At 41.1% G+C, this 26944-nt stretch overlaps 2 protein-coding genes across 2 annotated transcripts; both read left to right on the top strand.

The window, feature by feature from the left end:
• The first annotated feature begins 16614 nt into the window (after window positions 1-16614).
• Window positions 16615-19135, top strand: LOC103425743 (ubiquinol oxidase, mitochondrial-like). The gene is made up of 4 exons (XM_008363838.4): window positions 16615-17450; window positions 17563-17691; window positions 18224-18712; window positions 18886-19135. The coding sequence occupies exons 1-4, from the start codon at window positions 17097-17099 to the stop codon at window positions 18943-18945; spliced, it is 1032 nt and encodes a 343-aa protein (XP_008362060.3). The 5' UTR covers window positions 16615-17096; the 3' UTR covers window positions 18946-19135.
• A 6987-nt stretch (window positions 19136-26122) lies between these two features.
• Window positions 26123-26674, top strand: LOC139193077 (uncharacterized). Its single transcript, XM_070816035.1, has one exon. The coding sequence runs from the start codon at window positions 26123-26125 to the stop codon at window positions 26672-26674; it is 552 nt and encodes a 183-aa protein (XP_070672136.1).
• Window positions 26675-26944: the final 270 nt, after the last annotated feature.

The following is a 26944-nucleotide window of genomic DNA, read 5'->3' as shown; positions in this document are numbered from 1 at the left end:
AGAGTGCCTGGTTGAGCTTGCAAACATAGGATAATTTGGTTGGATCAATGAAGCCAAAAGGTTGCTGCATGAAGACTTCCTTCTTTGAGATTGCCATGAAGAAAGGCATTGCTTATATCCAATTGATTGAGAAACTAGTTGTGTTGAACTGCAAGGGTTAACAAAATCCGAATGGTGACTGGTTTGGCAATATGACTGAATGTATCTTGAAAGTCAACCCCTTCTTGTTGATGAAACCTCTTAGCTACAAGTCGAGCTTTGTACCTGTCAATGGTGCCATCTGGTTTTCTCTTAATTCTGAAAACCCATTTGCACCCTACAATATTCTGATGAAAAGATGGAGGTACTAAAGTCCAAGTACCTGTATTGTGCAAAGTTTTAAACTCTTCAGACATTGCTTGGTTCCATTGATCATGTTTGGAAGCCTGTAAATAAGTAGTAGGCACAAAATGGCTAGTATTAATTGGATGCTTAGTTGCAGCCAAAACCTTGGGTTTAAAAATCCCAGCCTTTGACCTTGTGACCATTAGATGTGTATTAGTGGAGACAATAGGCATTGGTGAAGCAACATGCATTGGGGAAACAACTACAATAGGCACTTGTGATTGATGGGATGTTGGAGAAGACAATGGTTGTGAAAACTTCTCTAGAGTAGGTAATGATGTAGTGCTGCTTAAGGGTAAGACAGTAGGCAGAGAAGAAATTGTGTGAGAAACAAGGAATGGAAGAGTGAAAGTTGATGAAGAGTTTGATGGAGTGGCTGTGGATGTAGATTCCAATGGTGTAGTGCCCTGTGACTGTTGTAAACTTTGAAAGGGAAGTGATCTTCATTGAAAGTGACATGTTTGAAGATGTACAATCGTTGTGTTTGAACATCTAAACACCTGTAGCCCTTGTGTTGTAAACTATAACCAAGGAAGACACAGAGAGTACTCTTGCCATGGAGCTTGGAAGAAACATATGGTTTAAGCCAGGGATAACAACTACAACCAAAGGTCTTAAGCTTTGAATAATTTGGAGCCTTTTTGAAGAGTAACTCCCAAGGAGATTTATCCAAATTTAATAAAGGCAGTCGATTAATAAGATATAAAGCTGTGGAGTAAGCTTTAACCCAATATTTGTAAGGAACACTTGAAGCTACTAATAAAGTTCTGGCAGTTTCTACGAGATTCCTATGTTTACGCTCAACACACCCATTTTGCTTGGGAGTATAAGGGCAACTACTGACAAAGACAGAAAACACCTCATATTTTGCCTTCAATGGAAATAGCCATGTGTATTTAGTAAACTTATCTACAAATAGAACATAGTACTTGTAGCCCCTAACAGAAATCACTGGAGCTGGCCCCCAAACATCACAGTGAATTAACTTGAGACTAATAGATACAATACTAGTACTAGAAGAAAAAGGTAACTTGTGATTTTTGCCTATAGCACAATCTGTGCAAAAGAAGTTTACAGACTTGTTACCACTGTGAGCAAGTTTAGCTTTATTGAGAATCTTCCTAAACATTGCGATAGAGGGATGCCCAAGCCGCCTATGCCATGTCTGAAGTGTAGCTTTAGTACTTAGAAAAGCTGAATGTGTAGAAGCTGAGGGGATGCCTTGGAGAGGATATAAATCTTCTCTAATTGGTCCTTGAAAAAGCATCCTCCCCGTAGAGCGATCCTTGATTGTAGAACCATCAGAATCAAGAGTTAAAGCACAAAAATTATCTTTTAAAATTTGATAGGCAGAGAGTAGATTGAATTTCATCATGGGAACATGAAGAACATTATTCAATTGAAAGGCAGCTGATGGTGTTTTAAGCACAGAAGCGCCAGAGTGATGAATAGACATACCTTGTCCATCACCAATGTACACCTTTTCTTCTCCAGAGTAGGGAATAGGAGAATGAATGGCAGAGATATCATTAGTGATATGCGATGTGGCGCCAGAGTCAATAAGCCAAGTGGGAGAGGAAGCCTTGGAATTGGTATGCATACACATATCAGCTAAGAGGTATTTTACCAGCAAAGGCATGATTCATTCTTTCATAACAATCAATGGCTTCATGCTCAAAAGAATGACAAATTTGACAAGGATTTTTGCCACCAACATAATGACTAGAAGAGTTATAGTTGCGAGTAAATCCATCAGAGTTGTAGTGATTGCTAGAGTTATTTCAAAAATTACCATAGCCATTGCTGGAATTGGGAGAATTACCACGAAACTTGTTGAAGTTTTTGGAGTAGTTACCATGATTGTTGCGTTGAGACGATCCTTTTCCACGATTGTTCTGAAATCTGGAAGAAGCATTAAACTGTTCAACATAAGCTTGTGGAAAGGAAGCATAATGTGGTGTAGGAAGGAGAGGGCCCTGAGATTGAGCAACAAAGGGTTGGAAAGGTTCTTGAGTAGAAGAGATAGTGCCTTTCTTTTTGCTATTCATGAATAATTCCTTGTTAATCAACAAACCATGAAGTTCATCCAGAGTAGTTGATGAAATTCTCAGCATAATAGAATCAATGAAAGACTCATATTCATCAGATAAACCATTGAGAGTGATAGCGATAAGATCATATTCTTCTCTCTCTATGCCGTCGACTGGCCCCTTCTATGTCCTTTATAATTGTTCAGTAAATTAGGCCTACAATAGGTAGGTTATACATTCTTCGTGTTATATATGTTGTCATACAACGAATGCAAATTTAATTTGTTTAAATTTTTTTATATAAAAAAAAAGTTTATTTAATATCAAATGATTTATGGCATAGAATGTTAGGCGGTAAAACATCAACAAGTGCAAAAAATTGAGTGTGGTGGAATGAGAATGTTTTGTTGGATGTGTGAGCTCACGATAAAATATAGTATTGAGATCGAAGATAATCGAGGTAAAGTAGGAGTGGGCGCAAGTAAAGATAAGATAAAAAAAATCGGTTAAGGTGGTTTAGACATATAAAACAAAGACCTACAGATACTCCTCTTAGAAAATGCTATTATAAGACAGAGACATAGACTCATCACAAAAAGGGTAGAGGAAGACTTAGGAAGTCTTGGAAAGAGACTTTAATAAAAGAGATGGAGTACCTGAAGTTAACAGAAGACTTAACGCATAATTGAGTGCAATGACGTTCTAAAATTCATACTGCCGACCCCACTTATTGGGATAAGACTTTATTATTATTTTTGTAATTTTTATTATTATTATTATGAAAAAAGGACGGTTCAAAACATTTGTAATAATTTATGGAATGAGGGAGTATCAGATTTGGAATGCATAGGTGAAAACTCAACATCCTATCTAGTAAGATATTAGATGACATGCAAGGCTTTGTTATCATTAACATTGCTAAAAATGGTTTAACTGATTTTTGGAATTGCATTTGAAAGTAAATATATATTAAACACAGAGTGGAATACATGAAATTATTGGGTACCATAGAAGGAAAAATTATGGGACAATTTTCCTTGTGAGTAGGTTATATATTGGGCTTTTTAGCTAAAATGATCCTTGAGATTTACATAACACATCACTTTGTCCCTTCGAGAAGTATGATTTTTATTTTATTTTTGAATCACTCGATTTCATTGAGTATTGAAGAAGTGATGAACATTTAAAGCTTACCCACTTTCTGGCGAGTTTTCCAATTTTCCTGCGGACTAGTCACCTTTTAGGCTATTTTCTGGCCATCTTCGGCCACCATTGGGTTTCCAAATAGGTATAATCTTGTTCTAAACTTTCCTTTCTTCATTTTGATATATTATTGGTCGAATTTGGTTAAGAAATGATTGAGTTACGAAGCTTTGAAAATTGGCCAAACTTCCGACCAAGAGCTCTTAGACAGTTAACAGAGTTTTTAACGGAAATACCAAAATAATGGATGGTGGAGGTCAGAGGGGGGTTAAGGGGGAGCAAAAAGTGCAGTCATACAGGGCCCCAAATTTGAAGGGGCCTCTTTTGCCATCTAACTTCATGTAATAATGTTCTATAGTTAAAAAATTGCTTTTATTAGCACTTTAAACCGCATTGTGCACTACTTATAAGAGTTTTTTTTTTCTTTCTAAATAGGGTAAATCGCCAAAATGGTTCCTGAGATTTGCATAACTCATCACTTTGGTCCTTGAGATTGTCCACCATCCATCATTTTCGTCATTCCGTTAAAAACTCCGTTAAGTGTCCCGGAAGTTTGGGCAATTTTCAAAAATTCGTAACTCAATCGTTTCTTAACCAAATTCGACCCATAATTTATCAAACTAAATATAGGAAAGTGTAGAATAATATTATACCTATTTCAAAGCCCAATGGTTGCCGAAGATAGCCAGAAAATAGTCTCAAAGTGGACTGGTCCGAGTGAAAACTTGAAAACTCACCGAAAACTGGGTAAAATTTAAACGTTCATAACTTATTCAATACTCAACAAAATCAAGTAATTCAAAAATTAAAATCATACTTCTCAACAAGACGAAGAGAATGGTATCTTTTTTTATGGCTAAATAGTCGTGGTTTGGCTGAAAAACGGCTCGAAAGTGGCTAACTCGAGACCAAGACAGCCACTTTCGAGTAGTTTTTTGGCCAAACCACGATGAGTTAGCCATAAAAAAAGGTACCATTCTCTTTGTCTCGTCGAGAAGTATGATTTTTGTTTTTGAATCACTTAATTTCATTGAGTATTGAAGATGTTATGAACGTTTAAAGTTTACCTAGTTTCCAGCGAGTTTTCAAGTTTCACTCGGACTAGTCAACTTTGAGGCTATTTTCCGGCCATTGCTGCCAGCCATTGGGCTTTGAAATAGGTATAATCTTATTTTACACTTTCCTATCTTCATTTTGATATATTATGGGTCGAATTTGGTTAAGAAACGATTGAGTTACGAAACTTTGAAAATTGCCCAAACTTCCGGCCAAGAGTTCGGGGACACTTAACGGAGTTTTTAACGGAAGGACCAAAATGATGGATAGTGGACAATCTCAGGGACCACTTTTATCGATTTGGAATCTCAGGGACTAAAGTGATGAGTTATGCAAATCTCAGGGACCATTTTGGTGATTTACCCTTCTAAATATAAAAACTTGGAGTACAATAAGATATTTTGAGTGTCAATAATAACATCTTGAAAAACGGCATTTTCTTAATTTTATTATATAACAACGTTATACATTAAAGTGAAACTTTAAAGTTAGAGGTTTGATATTTTTTTTTCATGTTTGGCTGTTTAAGGTAAAACTGTTTTTGATTATTTAGTGAAGCTTATGTTTGTAGCTTTTTTACCTATCATAAAGGACATTTGTAAATATGCAATGAGTGAGTGCTAAAGTTTGTTTTGATATATATATATATATTTTTTTTTTTTTTGGAAAACGATATTATATACGCTAAGAGGGTGGGGTGGATGGGCTAAACTTGACAATGGACTAACAATAATATGGTTCAAAGTCGCATGTGGTGAGAATTGAACGTAAGACATCTCACTTACAAGTGAAGAGGAATACTACTAGATTGTAGTACTAAGTGACTTTGTTTTAATTTAAGTGAATGTTTTCTAGTATCAATATATTGTCATACTTTTTTAAAACTTAAAATTATCTTAAGGAGGGCCCTTTTACAAATTTCGCATAGCACCCCCAAAATCTCAGAGACAGCCCTGGTGGAGGTGGACAATCTCAGGACCATTTCTATTGATTTTCAATTTCAGGAACCAAGGTGATGTATTATGCAAATTTTAAGGACCATTTTGGCTAAAAACCTATAGATTTTCAAATGACTCGTATCCTACATTCTGGAGATATCCAGTATTGAAAAACATAGAAGAGAATACATCGAATAGTGGGGTGAAATATCACCTTAGGGGAAAAAAATGTTGGCATAATTTACAGTTTTGGTAGGTTACATTATTATTCCTAAAGTATATTAATGGTCATATTTAAGCTTTTGTTTAACATGGAAATCTGAAAAACAGTATTAAAAATGATTTATCTAGAATGCAATTACATAGATTAGTAAATTGCTATGTTGTATGACTCTATACATTGTTGCTGCATAGCATATAGGTTATTATGCAATGGTTATGTAGGGAAACCATATTGATACGGTTCTAACACATTATCCCATCATTCTTAGTGCTTGAGCTTATCCTAAAATAATTATGTCTTTCAAAACAAACAGAAGAATGAGTATAGTAGTAAAAGCTTACAAAGTCTATGGTTAAAACTCAAGATAGGATAAAATTCATAGCCTAAGAAGAAAAATGAGAAGATGCATTAAGTCAAAACTAAACACTTTTACGACGGAAGTAGCATGTACAGAAGGGTATGACCAGCCCATGATAGATGCTCGTTAAACCTCGTCACGTAGCAAAAATCTAGTGTGAAAAATGCTTCTAATCTAAGGGGGGGGGGGAAGTACATTACTGTCAAGTGAGTATACTTATATAACTGTAATTGCATACATTTTTGTATCGTTTAATTAGTTTAGAGTCTTGTTATGTTTTTGAGTGGATTTATTTTGCTTTCACTTTATTTTGTGTTTTTCATAGATTTGAACAAAGAATATGAAGAAACAAGAAAAAATGAGCAGTTTTCAATTGAAATGAATGACATCCATGAAGCAGAAACTGTCTGTACAGATTAACCAACTGTTGAGCCTTATATCATTGGAAAGATATGGAAGATATTTTAGAGTAACGTTGGAACCAAATTTGCTGACATTTGCAGACGAAGGCAAAATCCAGTCGAAATGGCCCATGCTCTCTGATGAAGGGAGAATGCGATTGACTAGGATATGTGGTTGAATCCGTATAGGACTGCCTACATATCTTTGGGAAGGCCCACATATGTAGTTCTAAGCAAGAGTGGTGTGAACCATTCTTGATGAATAGCCTATGGTGGGGTGTTAAGGAGATGAGTTCTCCATGAACGTGTCTACGCGTAGACGACAGTGTATGGACCTCTGTTACGCATAGAGAGAATATGTGTGCAGTAGTCCTGTAGAGAATAATCGAAGTCCCTTGATAAAAACCCACTGGTGAAGTGCTTCCGGTGGCTTTGAAGATGATTTATTAAACTTACAAACACTGGGAGTGACTGATGATGCATGGTGGGGAAGACAAAAGCCCACTGGTTTAGTGAGACAGTGAGGTTGTTCTTGGTGGTATCGTTTTGAAGTGGCTAATCTAGGATTTCTAATGGTTTGGTTGTTTTGAAGGGGGGGTTAAGGAAGCTTATCGTAAAGATCAGAGTGAAGGAAGGTTTAAAGCTCATAAGTTGGAGTTTCCAGCACTTAGAAATAACTTGCTCCGCTTGGTACGCCCCCCCCTTTCAAACGTATTGGAGCTTTTGATTTATAGTTGTAGGGATCCCTCTCTTCTTCCAGTTTTGTTAAGTCTTCCCTTCTTCTTTTCATGCAGCTACATGACTCCTTTTTGGTATAACGCTACAGAAGGCTGATAGCCTCGTGAAGCCTAGGTTGAGCACGTTACCCAAGGTTCCTTCTTCCTGCACCAAGTCCCTCAGCACGACTCTACTTTGGCAACGCTCTACTCTGCTCTCTCCCGCATTTTCCTATAAGAGCTTGGAAGGGAAAAATACTTTCTCCCGCTCATTAAAGGAGGCACAAGGCTCAAGGTCAAAACATGATTTAGTCAGCTCAACTCTGCGTTTGGTTGGTTCCTGAATATCTTAGTTAGTTTATAAGGGAGGGAAATGACAAAAGTTGCTCTCTCAAGCATTCCCACTTGAAGCCGAAATCATGGGCTTGAACTTTTGGTGCTTCAAAGTCCAAAGTTTTCCACAATCCTAATTCTATGTAGTCGCAGTAAACTTCCACAACCATCCACACCACGACCCATTTAGCAAGTCCCGTTGTGTGGCTTGGGATCATTTAAGCATGTTTGGTGTGACTTGAATTATAAAACGGCTTGGTAGGATAAATATGTGTGATTTGCTTGGGCTTAGCATGGTATAAACTATTATTTTATTGGTGTGGCATGATTGCAAGATTGCATACCCCTCATTTCGCACTTTATGCAGAATTTAAGATTAGCTTGCAACATATATACAACTATTGGGCTTTGGGCTTGTTGGTGAAATTTTTGGGCTCTAACACTTTCTATAAATCAAAGGTCGAGCCTAGTGGCAAAGTTTGGAATTGTTTGGAGAAGGGACAAAATTTAAAATTGTAAAAGATTCCAAAAAAATGTAGACAACAAACTCATTTTAGATAATAGACAATATTAATGTCGTTCATAATTTATCAATATAAACAAGTTACAATTACTGCCGACGATCACTACTATGAAACTACTCATTAGTGGCGTTTCTAAAAGCTACAAGAAAAGCATATTCCTGTCGGATATTAAGTAAAATCAAACATAAAATGATTGCACTGGTGGATGAGAGAAGTGATAGAATTGCTAGCGTCAGGAAAAGACTTATTCTATCGGTTAGGACTCTTAAACTACCAAGAAAAGCATATTGTTTCATGTTGTGAAAATGTCACATAATATGCTCATTATCAATAAAAGAACAAACATCGTATAATAGCATATAAGCGAAAAAGATTACAACTACAACTGGAATGAAAGGCAAGCCGGAAACACTTTAAGAAACTTTCCAATTGTCCTGGTGAAAGGCTATTGCTTTCCACTTGAATGTTCATTCCCATGGACTGAAACATGTTTTCAATCATTTAAAGCTTTAGAAACATCACTATTCCTGGAATTTCTATCCTCCGTCTTGGACTTACAAATCCCCAAATACCCAAAACCATGGCTATTCCTTTAATTCCACTCTTTTTTTCATGGAAGAAAATCACAGCTTAAACTGGAACAGCAGGCAAACCCAAAGCACTTATGGAATTTGAGAAGAGGGAAGAGGACTCCAAAATCAAGCCTACTGCTCCGACAGAAAAAAGTTACCATGTTATTACCGTCCACGTCACATTCATCGCATAGTTCTTCCCGAATTTATTACCCTCAATCTCATCCCCACCCCCCTTCCACTCTCCGCTGGCGAAAAGTCCCTCCATGTCACCCGTTTATGTTAATTTTTTTTTTAAACAAAACAATGTGTTTTATCTTTACTAATTAATGAAATTTTTTTTATCAACCAAGAGAGAATGAAAATATAACTTAATCTTTTATCACATAAAAAAAATTGATGGGCAATAATGTAATTTCACAAGTCCAAATTTTACTTTTTTTTATTGAAGCCTCACATTCATGTAATATTAAAATATCTCTAATATTTAAAATTAAAAAAAAAAACCAAAAACAAAAATATCCCACTCCCCATGTTTCTCTCTCTCTCTCTCTCTCTCCCTCTGTCATTTTCATTTTCTAAAAAAAATGTATTTATACACACAAAATGTGTAAGCAAATGATAGTATTTTTTAATCCTAGGGCCCAAAAAGACAATGTTTTGGCCTGGCTACTAAAGAATAAAATAAAACGCAGCAGCTTTGCAGCTTTGAAGTTTTGCAGCGCATGGCTGCAGCACACCACCAAGCCCAGATTCCGGCAGATTTAGCATATCAGGGGGGGCAGAATCCTCCTCTTCAGTGACTATTTCTGACGACTGGAGGGGCGGCTGCCTCTCCTTGCTCCTATGTAGCTTCGCCAGTGGTCAGGCCGCGGATCCTTGACCTCTAGCGAACATTTGTTTGCTTCTCACTCTATGAAAATGAAAAGATTCATACATGAAAAATTAAGTGATTTTTACATCCTTTTATGGTGTATATATTGAGTTGTTGATATTTTTTAGAAAGCAGATAACTTTTCGGAACAGTTAAGTATGATACCATTCAAGTTCAAACGTTGTATTTCAAAATGAAAGGTCTTCGCCTTTCATTTTTCAGTTTCCAACATTTCTGCTGTCCATAAACATAAAACAGAAAAGGCCCAATCTTTGATAATATATAGGTCTAGAGACTTATATGGCAAGTATACATTGTTACTGAAGTATTTTGTATGAATGAAATAAAAACATGTGTAGATTTTATCGCACAATTTCACATAATTATTTAATTGTGCGATAAAAATGATTCCTTTTTTTTTTTTTTGCTTAATATAAACTTCATAACAATTTCGTATGTACTAAAAAAATTGTAAGGGCAAGATCTGTTGCGCCTGCTCGCACTTATGCAAGCATTATCGCATGTTGGATTATCTAAAGGGGTTTTTTAACTTTAATCCTTCAAGAAGATTGAAATTTAAAATAAACCTAGTGTTAGATTACATATTGATTATAGTCCCTTGATTTGTCCTTAATTCAAAATAATTAATGTGCATTTTATTTAATGTTTCTCATTAAATATTTAAATTTATTAATATACAAATTTTAATTTATTTTTTGACCAAAAAAAAGTTTTCTTTTTAATTTATTAATTTTATTTAACATTCTTCAAACTTGAAAGATTCAATTAATGTACCTAAATGTTAGTACTGAAATGAATTATATTGAACTAATGTATTTAAATGGTAGTACCAAAATGTATGTATTGAAATGTATTATATTAAATTAATGTACCTAAATGTGTATACTGAAATGTATGCACCAAAATGTTAGTATTGAAATGTATTATATTGAATTAATGTGCCTAAATATTTGTATTGAAATGTCTATATTGAAATACGTGTACCTAAGGTACCGTTTGGTACAAGGGACATAACGGAATTGAGTGGGATGAGGCATTCCGTCCCATGTTTGATGCGCCTAAAACTGGTGGAACGCGTTGTTCCACGGGACGAATTTTGGGTGAATTTTCGTTCCGTCTCACCCCCTGGAACGACTCGTTCCACATCCGTGGAGCACAAAATTATAACCTCTCCGTCTCATTCTTCTTTCTCCTTGTTTCCATCCGAGGGTATCTTTACTCCCTCTTCGTTCCATCCTATCCCGTCCTGTCCTGTCCCATTTTGTTCCGTTCCGTTCCGTTCCGTCCCGTCTGCATACCAAACGATACCTAAATGTATGCAATGAAATGTATTATAATGAATTTAATGCACCTTGTTGATCCACAAAACCGGAGGTCTTGGAACAACGTAAATCCGACCGTGAATCTGCAAGAAATGTAAATAACACAAGATGTATCATGGTTCACCCCAAGGTTTGGGCTATGTCCACATTGATTGTATTTATCTTAGAGTATTTGTGAGGGATAAAGTGTGAGAGTTTTGCTCTAGATAGGAGAGACTTAGGGTTTGTGAGGTTGAGAAGGCCCTTTTATAGAATAAGGGCTCCTCCCCTAATTATATATTTGCCCCTTCCTTTATTACATAATTACATTTGAGTCCCTCAAGTATTTATACGAGGTCTAAATACGGAGGCCCTAAGTATGGTATAAACAGTAGTCCCCCAAGTCTTCAGTCAAGAGAGTCTTTTGGCTAGAGACTTGAAATTCAGTTTATGTGTGGGCCGAAGTAACTAAATGTTGTCTTGAACTGACCTAGTTAAAATCCATTGACAAAGAAAGTAGGTGTTCCGTACACCCCTCTTGAAGCGCTAAACGTGAAGGAAAACCTTTTTTTTCAGATCTGTTTTCTGGTCATTGAAGCCAAATTCAAGGGCGTTGTGATAGGAGTTCCCAATCACTTCTGTGACAGAGTTCACTATGTCATTTACAACAGCAACCCTGGAAATGTTGCGAGTTTGAGAAGAGAACGGAGTGTTGAATAAGAAGCTGCCGAAGCCGCCGGCACTCAAAAAGGGACAGATGGTTCTGAAGCAAAGCACTGAGGACAGACGGTTATGTAGGATCGTGGCTATGTCGGATCTGTGGGACGGTTCTGTGAGGTTTTGCCTCTGTTCCAAAATCCTGGTGAGATCGAGGATCAGTGTGGACGGATCGTCATTCGCCTTCTGATCATTGTGATCTACGGGATCTTGACCCGGTGGTGGCTCTAGAATGAGGGCTCGAGAGGATTGACGGAGGACTCGTGGCACCAGCTGAGAATAGCAGATGTTTTGCTTATTCGTCCTTGCCATTGTTAGTCACCAAAATAGCTCTGCCACTTCTTATACTTTGATTATTCTCCATTGGTAGTTTGAGACTTGAAGAGAAGGAGAGGCGCATCTTGAGTTGGGTTTCTTCTACTGTTTTAGTAGAGAGAGAAAGACTGAAGCTTTTTATTTTCTTCTGAGAATCGAAGAGAGAGGATTTTTTGGAAAAAATCCAAAAGTGAGGTTTTGAGCCCTGGGTTTTGCAGATTCACGTAGGACAGTGATGAGGTCTCACAGTGGTGAGATGAAAAAAATGAAAGAGAACCGACATAGCATTTTGTGTCGATTCCCAAAGACGGTGCCAAATGTTGACGCACAAAACCGGAGGTCTTGGAACAACGTAAATCCGACCGTGAATCTGCAAGAAATGTAAATAACACAAGATGTATCGTGGTTCACCCCAAGGTTTGGGCTACATCCACACTGATTGTATTTATCTTAGAGTATTTATGAGGGAGAGATTGTGAAAGCTTTGCTCTAGATAGGAGAGACTTAGGGTTTGTGAGGGTGAGGATGCCCTTTTATAGAATAAGGGCTCATCCCCTAATTACATATTTGCCCAATCTTTTATTACATAATTACATTTGAGTCCCCCGAGTATTTATACGAGGTTTAAATACGGAGGCCCTAAGTATGGTATAAACAGTAGTCCCCCAAGTCTTCAATAAAGAGAATCTTTTGGCTGGAGACTTGAAATTCAGTCCATGTGTGAGCCGAAGTAACTAGATGATTTCTTGAACTGATCCTCGATGCGAGGCAGTGCTCAATTATGAAATGATGCTCAACTAGAAGTAACACATGTTGCGAGGCTGCTCGGCTTGTGGCTTATGTTGGCTTGGTTGGCTCGGCTTGTGGCGTTGAAGGTGAGGGAGTCTCTTTTATAGAATAAGGGCTCGCTCCTCAATACATAAATGATGGGCTAGAGTGATGCTCGCGGCGAGGCGGTTGCTCCGCTGGCGGCGTTGCTCTCTAATGAAGGTGAGGGAGTCCCTTTTATAAAATAAGGGCTCGCTCCTCAGTACATGAATAATGGGTTAGAGTTGATGTTGCTCTAATGATGGTGAGGGAGTCCCTTTTATAAAATAAGGGCTCGCTCCTCAATACATAAGTGATGGGTTAGGAGTGATGCTTATGGCGAGACAGTTGCTCAGCTGGCGGCGTTGCTCACTAATGAAGGTGAGGGAGTCCCTTTTATAAAATAAAGGCTCGCTCCTCAATACATGAATAATGGGTGCTCTCTAATGAAAGTGGGGGAGTCCCTTTTATAGAATAAGGGCTCGCTCCTCAATACATAAATAATGGGCTAAGTCCCCCAAGTATTTTTCATGAGGCCCAGTTGAGGCCCAATATATGGTACATAATGTGTTGATGCACAAAACCGGAGGTATTGGAACAACGTAAATCTGACCGTGAATCTGCAAGAAATGTAAATAACACAAGATGTATCGTGGTTCACCTTAAGGTTTGGGCTATGTCCACACTGATTATATTTATCTTAGAGTATTTGTGAGGGATAGAGTGTGAGAGTTTTGCTCTAGATAGGAGAGACTTAGGGTTTGTGAGGGTGAGGAGGCCCTTTTATAGAATAAAGACTTCTCCCCTAATTACATATTTGCCCCTTCCTTTATTACATAATTACATTTGAGCCCCCCGAGTATTTATACGAGGTCTAAATACGGAGCCCTAAGTATGGTATAAACAGTAGTCCCCCAAGTCTTCAGTCAAGAGAGTCTTTTGGCTAGAGACTTGAAATTCAGTTTATGTGTGGGCCGAAGTAACTAAATGTTGTCTTGAACTGACATAGTTAAAATCCATTGACAAAGAAAGTAGGCGTTCCGTACACCCCTCTTGAAGCGCTAAACGTGAAGGAAAACCTTTTTTTCAGATCCGTTTTCCGGTCATTGAAGCCGAATTCAAGGGCGTTGTGATAGGAGTTCCCAATCACTTCTGTGACAGGGTTCACTATGTCATTTACAACAGCAACCCTGGAAATGTTGCAAGTTTGAGAAGAGAACGGAGTGTTGAATAAGGAGCTGCCGAAGCCACCAGCATTCAAAAAGGGACAGACGGTTCTGAAGCAAAGCACTGAGGACGGACGGTTATGTGGGATAGAGGTTATGTCGAATCTGTGGGACGGTTCTGTGAGGTTTCACCTCTGTTCCAAAATCCTGGTGAGATCGAGGATCAGTGTGGACAGATCGTCGTCCGCCGTCTGATCATCGTGATATATGGGATCTTGACCCGGCGGTGGCTCTAGAAGGAAGGCTCGGGAGGATTGACAGAGGACTCGTGGCACCAGCTGAGAATGGCGGACATTTTGCTCATTCGTCCTTGCCATTGTTAGTCATTAAACAGCTCTGCCACTTCTTATACTTTGATTATTCTCCATTGGTAGTTTGAGATTTGAAGAGAAGGAGAGGCGCATCTCGAGTTGGGTTTCTTCTATTGTTTTAGTAGAGAAAGAAAGACTGAAACTTTTTATTTTCTTCTGAGAATCGAAGAGAGATGATTTTCTGGAAAAAATCCAAAAGTGAGGTTTTGAGCCCTGGGTTTTTTAGATTCACGGAGGACAGTGATGAGGTCTCACAATGGTGAGATGAAAAAAATGAAAGAGAACCGACATAGCTTTTTGTGTCGATTCCCACAGATGGCGCCAAATGTTGATGCACAAAACCGGAGGTCTTGGAACAACGTAAATCCAACCGTGAATCTGCAAGAAATGTAAATAACACAAGATGTATAGTGGTTCACCCTAAGGTTTGGGCTACGTCCACATTGATTGTATTTATCTTAGAGTATTTGTGAGAGAGAGTGTGTGAAAGCTTTGCTCTAGATAGGAGAGACTTAGGGTTTGTGAGGATGAGAAGGCCCTTTTATAGAATAAGGGCTCATCCCCTAATTACATATTTGCCCCTTTCTTTATTACATAATTACATTTGACATTTGAGTCCCCCGAGTATTTATTCGAATTCTAAATACGGAGGCCCTAAGTATGGTATAAACAGTAGTCCCCCAAGTCTTTAATCAAGATAATCTTTTGGCTGGAGACTTGAAATTCAGTCCATGTGTGGGCCGAAGTAACTAGATGTTGTCTTGAACTGATGCTCGATGCGAGGCAGTGCTCAATTCTGAAATGATGCTCAACTAGAAGTAGCACATGTTGCGAGGCTGATCGGCTCGTGGCTTATGTGGCCTTGGTTGGCTCAGATTGTGGCGTTGAAGGTGAGGGAGTCCCTTTTATAGAATAAGGGCTCGCTCCTCAATACATAAATGATGGGCTAGAGTGATGCTCACGGCGAGGCGGTTGCTCCGCTGGCGGCGGTGCTCTCTAATGAAGGTGAGAGAGTCCATTTTATAAAATAAGGGCTCGCTCCTCAGTACATGAATAATGGGTTAGAGTTGATGTTGCTCTAATGATGGTGAGGGAGTCCCTTTTATAAAATAAGGGATCGCTCCTCAATACATAAGTGATGGGTTAGGAGTGATGCTTACGGCGAGACGGTTGCTCAGCTGGTGGCGTTGCTCTCTAATGAATGTGAGGGAGTCCCTTTTATAAAATAAGGGCTCGCTCCTCAGTACATGAATAATGGGTGCTCTCTAATGAAAGTGGGGGAGTCCCTTTTATAGAATAAGGGCTCGCTTCTCAATACATAAATAATGGGCTAAGTCCCCCAAGTAGTTTTCATGAGACCCAGTTGAGGCCTAATATATGGTACATAATGTATTGATGCACAAAATCGGAGGTCTTGGAACAATGTAAATCTGACCGTGAATCTGCGAGAAATGTAAATAACACAAGATGTATCGTGGTTCACCCCAAGGTTTGGGCTACGTCCACACTGGTTATGTATTTATCTAAGGGAGAGAGAGCTCTGAGAGTGAGAGCTTTAAGAGAGGGTGAGAGGGCCTAGGAATTGACCTTCCTCAATTGTGAGGGTGATGGGTCCTTTTATAGAATAAGGACTCATCACTTATTAAATATTTGCTCATTCCTTTATCACATAATTACATTTAAGTCCCTCGAGTATTTGTACGAGATCTAAATACGAGGCCCTAAATATGGTATAAACATACCTAAATGAAGAAGACAAAGTAAATCGAAATATACAACAAAAATTAGTTTATCTAAATGTTTACAACAAAATATATTACGATAAATGAAATGAAAATTATAATTATAATGAAATAAAATTAATATGTTAAAATAGGAAGAAAAAGAGAAATAATTAAAAAATCAAAATGTAATTAAGAAATGAGGTTATCAATGTATCAATGAACTAAAATTATATTTTAATCTTACTCATGATTTTAGTCTAAAAATTATATTTGCCAAGAATTAGAATGAAGTTTTCTATTATATATACCATGTTGCATTATCTACTACCATGAATCTTTGATTATCTACTACCATGAATAAAGTGCATGTCACATGTTTTAATTTCAGTTACAGGTGCATTTCACGTTTTGCTTTCCGACAAAAAAGTTATATTCTTGTGGCCAAATTTAGCATTATCAAATTTGTCTGTTTCTTACCATTACCTAATTTATTTATATTTAGCGTCACTTTATCTAAATTATATAGTAATAAAATTCACCTTGACATTATAAAAACTAGTGAATTACAATTATAATCTTCAATACATAATTTAAAAAAAAATGTGAGAAAAGAAAGTAATTTGCCTCACCCGCAGCAATTACTTTCCTTACCGTACACGTGTAACCTGAGTGCGTGGCGAAATGTCTATGGAGCCACGCTATTGCCCGAATCACCACCAGTCAGCGCTGCAACTCCCATATAATCGGAATTCCGGACAAGGGCAGTTCCGTAAGTCACACCGCAACCGCCATGGCCCATCCTCTAGTCCAGTGAGATCCACGCGATCCAGACAATAAAAAATTCCCTACTTGAGCTCCAAGCAAATGGCCTAAAATGGTAAGAAGTTCCCGCGAAGCAGGCAGCCAAAACCCCCTTCCAGTAACTTCTGCTTCTTTTCAATATAAGTGGTCGGTCTTCAGTGACCCCCCAAAAGCCATCACGCGAAGCGACAATCCAAACCGTTTTCTTACCAAAAATCCCCTAAAACGTGCACGAGATAAAACCCTCTTGGACCGGCGAAGATGAACAGGATCGCAGTGAGGTCGTTGGTCGGCGGTCTGCGCGGTGCCCGGAACTACAACCGGTACATTTCCACGGCGGTCACTGCAAGGCCCTTGGACGGCGCGGACCGTCGGAGCGGCGACGGTTTTAGCGGATTTTACTGGATGAGGATGATGAGCAGCGCGCCGCAACCTGTTGCGCCGCCGGTTGGGACTACGTCGGCGGAGAAGGAGCAGAAGGAGAGCGGGGGCTCGGTGGCCGACGGCGGCAAGAAAGGAAGCGACAGCAACGTCGTTGTGTCGAACTACTGGGGAATTCAGAGGCCGAAGATCACAAGGGAGGACGGGACTGAGTGGCCTTGGAATTGCTTCATGGTGAGAAGGAGGAGGACTAGTCGCAAGTATATAATTTACTGCTTTCTTTGTTGGTTTAATTTAATTTAATTTTGGGAATTTGAAGTGTTTGAATTTTGTTTGATGAGTGCAGCCATGGGAAACCTATAGGGCGGACCTATCCATCGATCTGGGCAAGCACCATGTGCCCAAGACTTTTCTAGACAGATTTGCCTTCAGGACCGTCAAGCTTCTTCGGATTCCAACGGATATTTTCTTTCAGGTTTTGTTACTTGTCTCCTTTTTTTATTTTTATGTTTTTTTGGTATTAATTTGCTCGTGTATGCGAAATGACACATGTATTATTCATTTTTATGATTTCTTTTTTTTTAAGTTGATTTAACTACTACGATATATTTTACATTAAGGGGAGGATTCCGCCCCTGATATAACGATATATTTTAAGTACAACGATATATTTTACATTAATATGAGTTTTTATGAGCATATTTGTCCAGTAATCCGCATTTCTGCAGTACCCCAAACATTTCAAGACAAATGATTTAGCCACTTATAAAGTTTTTATTGATCAATGCATGTCAAATTAGTTGATTTTTATGGGTGTGCATTCTTGAACGAATTGAAATTGTATTTACATACCTCTTCGTTCTGAGGAATTGTAATGTGTAGAAGCTTCCTAAGTTAGCGTTTTGTGATTGCAACGTTTTTGTTATCATACTAGTTAATAAATCTTGTTTTAGGACTATTCTTTTTATTCCAATACGATCTCTGTTTTCAACTATTGTATGTTTCAGAGACGGTACGGGTGTCGTGCAATGATGTTGGAAACTGTGGCAGCTGTCCCTGGCATGGTCGGAGGAATGCTGCTGCACTTAAGGTCTCTGCGCAAGTTTCAGCATAGTGGTGGTTGGATCAAGGCTTTACTTGAAGAGGCAGAGAACGAGAGAATGCACCTGATGACAATGGTTGAACTTGTGAAGCCCGTGTGGTACGAGAGACTGCTGGTTCTCACTGTGCAGGGAGTCTTCTTCAATGCCTTCTTTGTTCTTTATATGATTTCCCCAAAACTGGCACATAGGATTGTTGGGTATCTGGAGGAGGAGGCTATACACTCTTATACAGAGTATTTGAAGGATATCGATAGTGGCAAGATTGAAAATGTACAGGCTCCTGCAATTGCTATTGACTACTGGAGGTTACCTAAAGATGCGAAGCTCAAGGATGTCATTACTGTGATTCGTGCTGATGAAGCTCATCATCGCGATGTCAACCATTTTGCATCTGTGAGTACTAAATGCCTTTTTCCATGTCCATGCCCTTTGATTGATTCTACAATTTCGTCACTTTTGTTGTCAATATGTTCCCCTCAGTGACGCCCATGTAACGAATGCTACCATGTTCACATGTTTTCCAAATACCTCTGGAGTCTCATAATCTGTCTGTCATTTGCTTGCAGGACATTCATTACGAGGGCAAGGAATTGCGAGAAGCACCGGCTCCCCTTGGTTATCACTGAGGTGTTGAGATGCCTAGAATTAAAGAAATATTGTCTATCCGTATATGCTGATGACTATGAACTAATATGTGGACATAGATTGTTTCTGAAATTTGTATGAGAGGGTAAAATAGTATGTGAGATTCGTCTTAGTTTCGCTTCGACTTTTGGATTGGTATTATATAAATCAGTAACGAGTAAGATTTCATTATGTTTTGTGTGTGTATTTCTAGGAGCCTCTGTCAAATACCCAGGATAAAGCTTCTGAAAGGTATTCGGATCCAGAATTCCTGTTTTTTTTTTCTGTTCGTAATTTGTTCCGTTTAGGTTCGTAGGTTCTTTACCACCTGCGGCTGTGCTATGTGATGCTGTAGTGTCCTCTAAAGTAGTCGTTCCTTAGTTACTTGAGAATCTCAATTAAATACGTGTACATAAATGTCAAATTGTGATTTTAAAGAATGGTGCAAGACGTCTGGAATGACAATTTATTTTTAGGAAAACTAATAAAAAAGGCTTGAAAACTTTGAGTTTTAACGATAAAGACAAAATAAAGGGTAAAGTGAATAGTACCATGATTGATTTTTCAGTGTAAAAATATGATTTTTCATTAAAATTAATAGTATCGGGAGCTTTTCGTTAAAGTTTCTTTTATTTTTGGAAACTTTAACGAAAAACTCTGTACTTGTTTGGGCCCAAAATAACAGTTTGGGCCGAGTGTAGGGTCATTCTCGGCCCGGGAGGCCTTGCGACAAGAATACCATGGATCGTTCAGTACGTGGGCCTCCAAACCTAGGTCGGCTAGGTCATAACGCAAGAGGTCGAATCCTAGTGCGATAAGGAGTCTCGGCAGGACACGGAAGCGAATCCGGTTCAGGTAAAAGACTAGGTTCACAGTCCTAGTGAAGGTAGGACTGGTCGAGTTGATGCTGATCAGGGGAAGAAAACCTAGTCCGAGTAGGTTTTTAACTCGACCTTGGGGGAAGCCATTGCTATAAATAGAAGAGGTTACACATCATTCAAGCCCCCTGCAAATCAATACAAAATTGCCCTGCGCAAACTCTCAACAACTTGAGATCTTTTTCCTTTTTCTTTTTCGCTGACATATCTTCCGTTGGCATCAACAACACTGTGGAAGCAACCGATGATATCTTAAGTCGGCATAGATAGCTCTGTCACCGTAGAATTAGTCGTTCTCGTAGTATCTTCCGTTGGCATCAACAGCACTGCGGCGAGAGCGGTTGATTACCTATCCAAGTCTCGGTCAAGAAGGGTTTCTAAATCCTTATTGGTCGAGGTCATCTCATCAGCCTTCTCGGCAAAGTGAGGTGTTACAGTCATTACATTCGGCACATTGAAAGCCGAATTTGATATTGAACTTCGTAAGAATAGTAACCTTGTCTTCAGGTTCGAGAACCCAAGAGGCTGAGACGTGTTCCTTTCTCGGCCGCAATCGCAAGACGCAGAAGTCAGCCGCGCACCCAACGCAACATCAACAAATTTACTCCTCGGCCGAGCTCGGTCGACGAGTTGGCACGCCCCGCAATCACCGAAGGACGTAGTTAGCTTATAGATTACTCGGCCTGCGCGCCACGTAGGCTTGGTAGTTTCTAGGGTCAACATTTTGGCACGCCCGATGGGACCCAGTGCTAAACTACGAAGTTCATGCCAATTGAAACACGATCGGTAAAAAAGAAAATAACTATGGGAAAGTCGACAGCCGATTTGCCGAATCAAAGCCTGGGACAAAGTGTGCCGCAGGCGCAGAATCCCCCTAGCGCTGTGACACCTGAGTCCACGAGCGCGACTCGTCGAGAGAGAGAAGTTAATCTCGGCGGTCAACTCCGTGGTTTAGAAATCCCTAACAGAAACACATGCGTTCTCAAAGAAGGGATAGTAGAGGAGTGTGACGAGGATGGTGGTGAAGGATCTGACCCACCAACGAGGTCGTTTTTCCGAAAGCGACTAGACGAGCAGTCTCGGTCAGTCGAGCAGACGTTCAGTCGAGGCATTGACAAGCTGCATGATGCGATACTCAGTTCCAATGATCGACAAACCAGGCTGCTCGAAATGCTGGTTAGTAAAGTTGGTGGCAGCAGGCCTTTCGATCTTCTCCAACATTGTCCACCAGGAAACAACCCGGTACCGATTGTACCGGCCGAGCTTATTCCTGCTCCGCTCAAACCAATTAACTTGGAAAAAGGAGGAGGGTCGAATAGTAGGTCAGACGGAACTGACCAGAGGATCGAAGCAACACCTGTTGATATGACCGAAGTTCAGCGGATGATCGATTCGGCCATGAAGAAAGGGCCGAAGTTTCCCAAGTTTATTCATCCGTACCCAGCTTACGTGGAAACGTTTGGATACCCGAAGGGTTTCAAGATCCCAGATTTTAGTCTTTTTGCCGGTGAATCGTCTCTGTCTTCGTTGGAGCACGTGGCTCGTTTCACCGCGCAATGCGGAGATGTTAATAGTGATTTCCATAAGTTACGGTTGTTCAACTTTTCATTGACCGGCTCGGCATTTGCCTGGTATATCAATCTCCCTCCTAATTCCGTCCAAAACTGGGAGGAGTTGGTCGAGAAATTCCACGAGCAGTTTTATCGGCCGGGGATGGAGATGTCAGTCTCTTCATTAGCACGGATGGCCCAAGCATCCGATGAGTCACCAATGGATTATCTTACCAGGTTCAAATCGGCTAGGAATTGGTGCCGAGTGCCTTTACCCGAAGTTGAATTTGTCAGGCTTGCTTTGAACGGCCTTGACGTCGAATACAAAAAGAAATTCTTGGGGGCAAATTTTTGGGATATGTACGAATTAGCCCAACATGTCGAGCAATATGATTATTTGCTCCGCGAGGAAAAGACTTCGAAGACTCCAACTCGGGGAACGATTTACAAGAACCCTACTGTCAATTATGCATCAACCGAGGATGAATGCGTTAGTGTGGATGCGGCTGAGATAGTGATAGATAAGCCATACGTTTGCAAGGCATTGGCTCAGGTTGATTCTAGAGAAGCCAAAAGTCGCTCGGCCACTGAAGGAACATTGAAACCGTCAAAGGTTTATACTTTTGATATTACCAAGGCTGACGCAATTTTTGACCAACTGTTATCAGCAAGAATCATTAAGCTTCGGCCTGGTCATAACATTCCTAAGGCCAAAGAGCTTAAAGGAAAGGTGTATTGCAAATACCACAATTCGAGCAAACATACGACAAACAATTGCATTGTATTTCGTGATAACGTCCAAAGTTGGATTGATAATGGCAAACTGAAGTTTCCCAAGAAGAGGATGAGTGTTGATACTGATCTGTTCCCCACGGCAACAGTAAATATGGTCGACGCGTACCTACCCAAGGACAAAGGGAAAGGCAAGGCCGAAGTGGTTGAGACGCAACGCCCGCGGAATCAGAATTTTCGGCCACGGTTCATGGCCGATTTTCGTTCAAACAAACCACCAACGGCTTTAACGGGGCCCGCTATTGTCAAACCTATAACGGATTATAGCACCGATGAAGACAGTGGGACGGCGGTTTTGTGCAGGAAATGTAGAGCGAAGATCGACAGTGAACCAGAGGAGAAGCCCTCTTCGCAACCTGTGGCCGCAACTCGGCAAAAGGTAGCCAATGAAGGCCAACATCACGGGGTTTTTGAGAGGCTCGGTCCTAAAGTACGGATGGACGAGACACCCCCGGTCAGGCGGCGCCTCGATTTTGATGCTTCATTCTATAACGATGATTACTATAAGCGTAATTCTAGCAGTTCAGAATCATTGCGGAGCCAAAAGACCTTCAAGCCTCCCGAGCCTAGAGATCAACGTTGGTATACATACCATTCTTCGAAGGGCGTCTACACCGCGTTGTCCAAATCTCAGAAATGCCGGCATCAACGGATAGATTGCATGGCTCGCCGACGAGCAGCCCAAGAAACTTCGGCCCCTAAGTGGCGGCCGAAGGACACAGTTGCCACTGATGATGAGCGACCACCTCCAGCAATTATGACAGAGTTGGCTCAGGGGAAACGGCTGGTCGATCAAGATGTCGAGACCATGTTTGAAGAAGCTGATAAACGGATCAAACTTCTCAATCGACCAGGGGAAATGAAGGCACGCCTTGAACATTTTAGGCAAGAGGCCGAAAGCAAATTATCCCCGCCAGCTATACAAGAACCTTTGGTCAAAATTCGACGGAATTTGCATCCCCCGTTCCTTGGGGAGTCTTTGGAGTACATGCGAGAATTCCATAAGAAACATTCGGCCAATGATTTGTATGGCTTGCCAAAGGCATGCCAGGACACCATTGATCTAGTCCTGACTTGTCCTGATGCCGAGCGTATCATCCAGAAAACCTCAGACCCAGGATTGAAAGCAAGGTTCCAGCACATACGAGAAGCTCGTGTCTTTGGATTTGAAGTCGACCCATACACTGATATTGATGCAGCCGATCTTCCTTTCTCAATGGAGGACCTTCAGTATTTGCGATATCACTTCGAAGTATTCTCGGCTGTTTCGCTCTTCGGCCTTACGACCGATGAAATAGCACGTGTTGCACGTCTGGATGCTTATCTCGACACTAGGAATGCCCGGCTACACTACCAGGAGCATGTCCTAACCCCGAGCACACTGTCGATCTCAACCTCACATGAGGTAGGTACACAGAATCAACAAGTTACCGAAGCAGCACCGCAGGATCAAACCATCGAAGAAGGAACAGAAGAGTCTCGTTGTCCAACCTTGACAGCAACAGAGTTCGCGGTTGCCGACCAGACAAGAGATGACGCTAGTGAGGAGGGTCCTAACCCAATGGGCCCGTCAGTCCTGGATAATATGGAAATCAGTATGGTCCATATGTTACCCGTCGATTTTCAATCAAGCACTACCCAACCAAATTTCCTCGATGGTGACGTAGTCGCCGAAGAAGCCGGCCATGTTGATTTTGTATCTGTCGCTGAAGTTGAGTCAACAGAAAAAGATGATAGTCTAAAGGCCGCTTTGGCCGAATTGTTCCCTCGTTCATTGTCGGCCAAGCTTCACCATTTAAAGCCACTGTATGTGACGGCCCACATCGAGGGATATCCAGTTTCTAAAATTTTTGTCGACTGTGGAGCTACCGTCAATATCATGCCTCTGAACATCATAAAGGCCTTACGCCGTTCAAATGACGAGCTTATTCCGTCAGGAATCACAATGAGTAGTTTTGTCGGTGACAAATCCCACACCAAAGGTGTACTTCCGTTAACTGTAAATATTGCCGGTCGCACCCACATGACCGCCTTTTTCGTGGTTGATTCCAAAATCGAGTATAATGCACTGCTCGGCCGAGATTGGATTCATCAAACCAGTTGTATTCCTTCCTCATTGTACCAAGTGCTTGTCTTTTGGGACGGCAAATCGGTCACTGTTCATTTGGCCGATAGCCAGCCCTTCGAAGCTAACATGATCCAAGCACAGTATTATGACGATCACGTCGGCTACATTACTTTGCAAGGTTTCAATGAAGAGGGACGGCCGACTCGGATTTCCGTTCAGAAAGCTATCGAGGTTGGCGCCGAGACTGTTCAGCAGGATTCGGCGAGACTCGGATTAGCCAACTTCCTCCCCGAAGCCGATGTTTGACACCGATTAGGAAACACGCAGGGCCGCGGTTTCATTTACTATGGAACGACTGCTGGCCCATTGGTATACGATATCTAAGCAACCCAATTCAGGCGTCAACCTCGTCGAGTTCCTTGCTGAGGGAGATAATAGGCCTGTATTATCTTTTGATAAAATTCGAGCCGCCCCGGCCGAGCTCGAAGATCGTCGGCCCCTAGTTAAGGACCCTTTAGAAGAGATTAATGTTGGGACGGCCGATGACCCACGGCTTTTGTTTATTAGTGCTTTACTTCCCCAACGAATGAAAGACGAGTTTCGTACCTTGCTTACGGAATTCAAAGATTGTTTTGCTTGGAGTTATCATGAAATGCCCGGCTTAGATCGTACTCTCGTCGAGCATGAATTACGTATTAAGCCCGGATTTAAACCTTTCCGTCAGCCACCTCGTCGATTCTCGACCGAAGTACAACTCAGTATCAAGGACGAACTAGTTCGGCTTTTGAAAGCCGGATTCATTCGGACAGCTTGATATGTCGAATGGTTGGCGAATATCGTTCCTGTATTAAAGAAAAATGGTGCACTACGCATCTGCACCGATTTTCGAAATCTGAATCTGGCAACTCCCAAAGATGAGTATACAATGCCGATTTCAGATCTGTTAATCGACGCCGCGGCGAATCATGCGATCTTATCCTTTATGGATGGACATGCCGGGTACAACCAAATATTTATTGCCGAAGCCGATGTGCACAAAACTGCTTTCCGTTGCCCGGGGGCACTCGGCACTTACGAATGGGTTGTCATGCCATTCGGCCTCAAGAATGCCGGCGCCACGTACCAACGGGCGATGAACACCATTTTCCATGATTTAATTGGCACCATCGTCGAAGTTTACATCGACGATGTTGTCGTCAAATCTAAACGCCGACACACATCTGGACGATCTCCGACAGGCTTTCTTCCGCATGCGTCAGCACAACCTCAAGATGAATCCTGCCAAGTGTGCCTTCGGTGTATCGGCCGGGAATTTTCTTGGTTTCCTCGTACATCATCGTGGGATTGAAGTCGATGAGAATAAGGCACGCGCAATCATCATTGCCCCACCCCCAACGACGAAGAAACAGCTCCAGTCTTTACTCGGACAGATCAATTTCCTCCGCCGATTTATTGCCAACTCGGCAGGAAAAATGAAAGCGTTTTCCATACTCTTAAAACTCAAGGACTCAGATAAATTTGTGTGGAACGACGAGCATCAGGCGGCGTTTACGCAAATCAAAGTCTCCCTCACGAACCCACCTGTCTTGGTTCCTCCCCGGCGCGGTAAGCCTCTTAAGCTCTATATCTTGGCGGCCGAAGAGTCCATCGACTGCCTCCTCGCGCAAGATAACGACGCCGGACGGGAACAGGCTATTTTTTATCTCAGCCGTAATCTCAGTCAACCAGAGATCAATTATCCAGCCGTCGAGAAGTTGTGCCTAGCCGTTTTTTTCGCCGTTTCCAAGCTTCGGCATTATATGCTCCCATCGGTCACCCAGGTTATTGCGCAGACCTAATCCGCTACATGCTCACCCGACCGATCGTAAAAGGTCGCATTGGGAAATGGACCATGGCACTGTCCGAGTTTAGCTTGCAATATGTAGCTCAGAAAGCCGTCAAGGGCCAAGCATTGGCTGATTTCCTTTCTCAACATCCCTCCCCATACGGTTTTGGGGGCAACGACGTTGACATCGGCATGGTTCAGACGCGCGACAACCACTGGACGATGTACTTTGACGGCTCCAGTACGTCATCTTCGGCGGGCGTGGGAATTGTCATTCAATCCCCGAATCACGATCGCTGGTTCTTTTCGCTTAAGTTGGATTTCGATTGCACCAACAATCAGGCCGAATATGAAGCCCTAATCGTCGGCCTTGGAATTCTCCATGAACTGCGGGCAACCCGCGCCCTCGTCCTCGGTGACTCCGAGCTTGTGATTAACCAACTTAATGGTTCCTTTCGTTGCATGAGTTGTACCCTGGCACCTTACCATATGGTCGCCAGCTATTTGGCCGAATCCTTCGACGGTATTACATTTCAACATATTTCCGGTGTCATAATACCGACGCGGATGAATTGGCTCAAATTACCTCCGGCGCACAACTCCTGGGGGGCAAACTAGGCCAAGAGATACCAGTGATACGACAGTTATACCCGGCCTTGGTTAACCAGCAAATCCTCCGACGGGATGACGTGATACGTACCAGGGTTATGTCCTTACCTTCGTTGTTAGATCGGCAGGACTCTGTCGAGATTTGCACGACCGAGGTAATACCGGATGATTGGAGAACACCCATTATGCAGTACCTTGACAATCCTAACGGGAAACATAGTCGCAGGACACGGGTTCACGCCACGAACTATGTCACGTACCAGAACGAGTTATACCGAA

The sequence above is a fragment of the Malus domestica genome, chromosome 16, assembly GCF_042453785.1.
Source record: "Malus domestica chromosome 16, GDT2T_hap1".
Lineage (NCBI taxonomy): Eukaryota > Viridiplantae > Streptophyta > Magnoliopsida > Rosales > Rosaceae > Malus > Malus domestica.
This window is presented reverse-complemented; position numbering and strand designations above follow the sequence as displayed.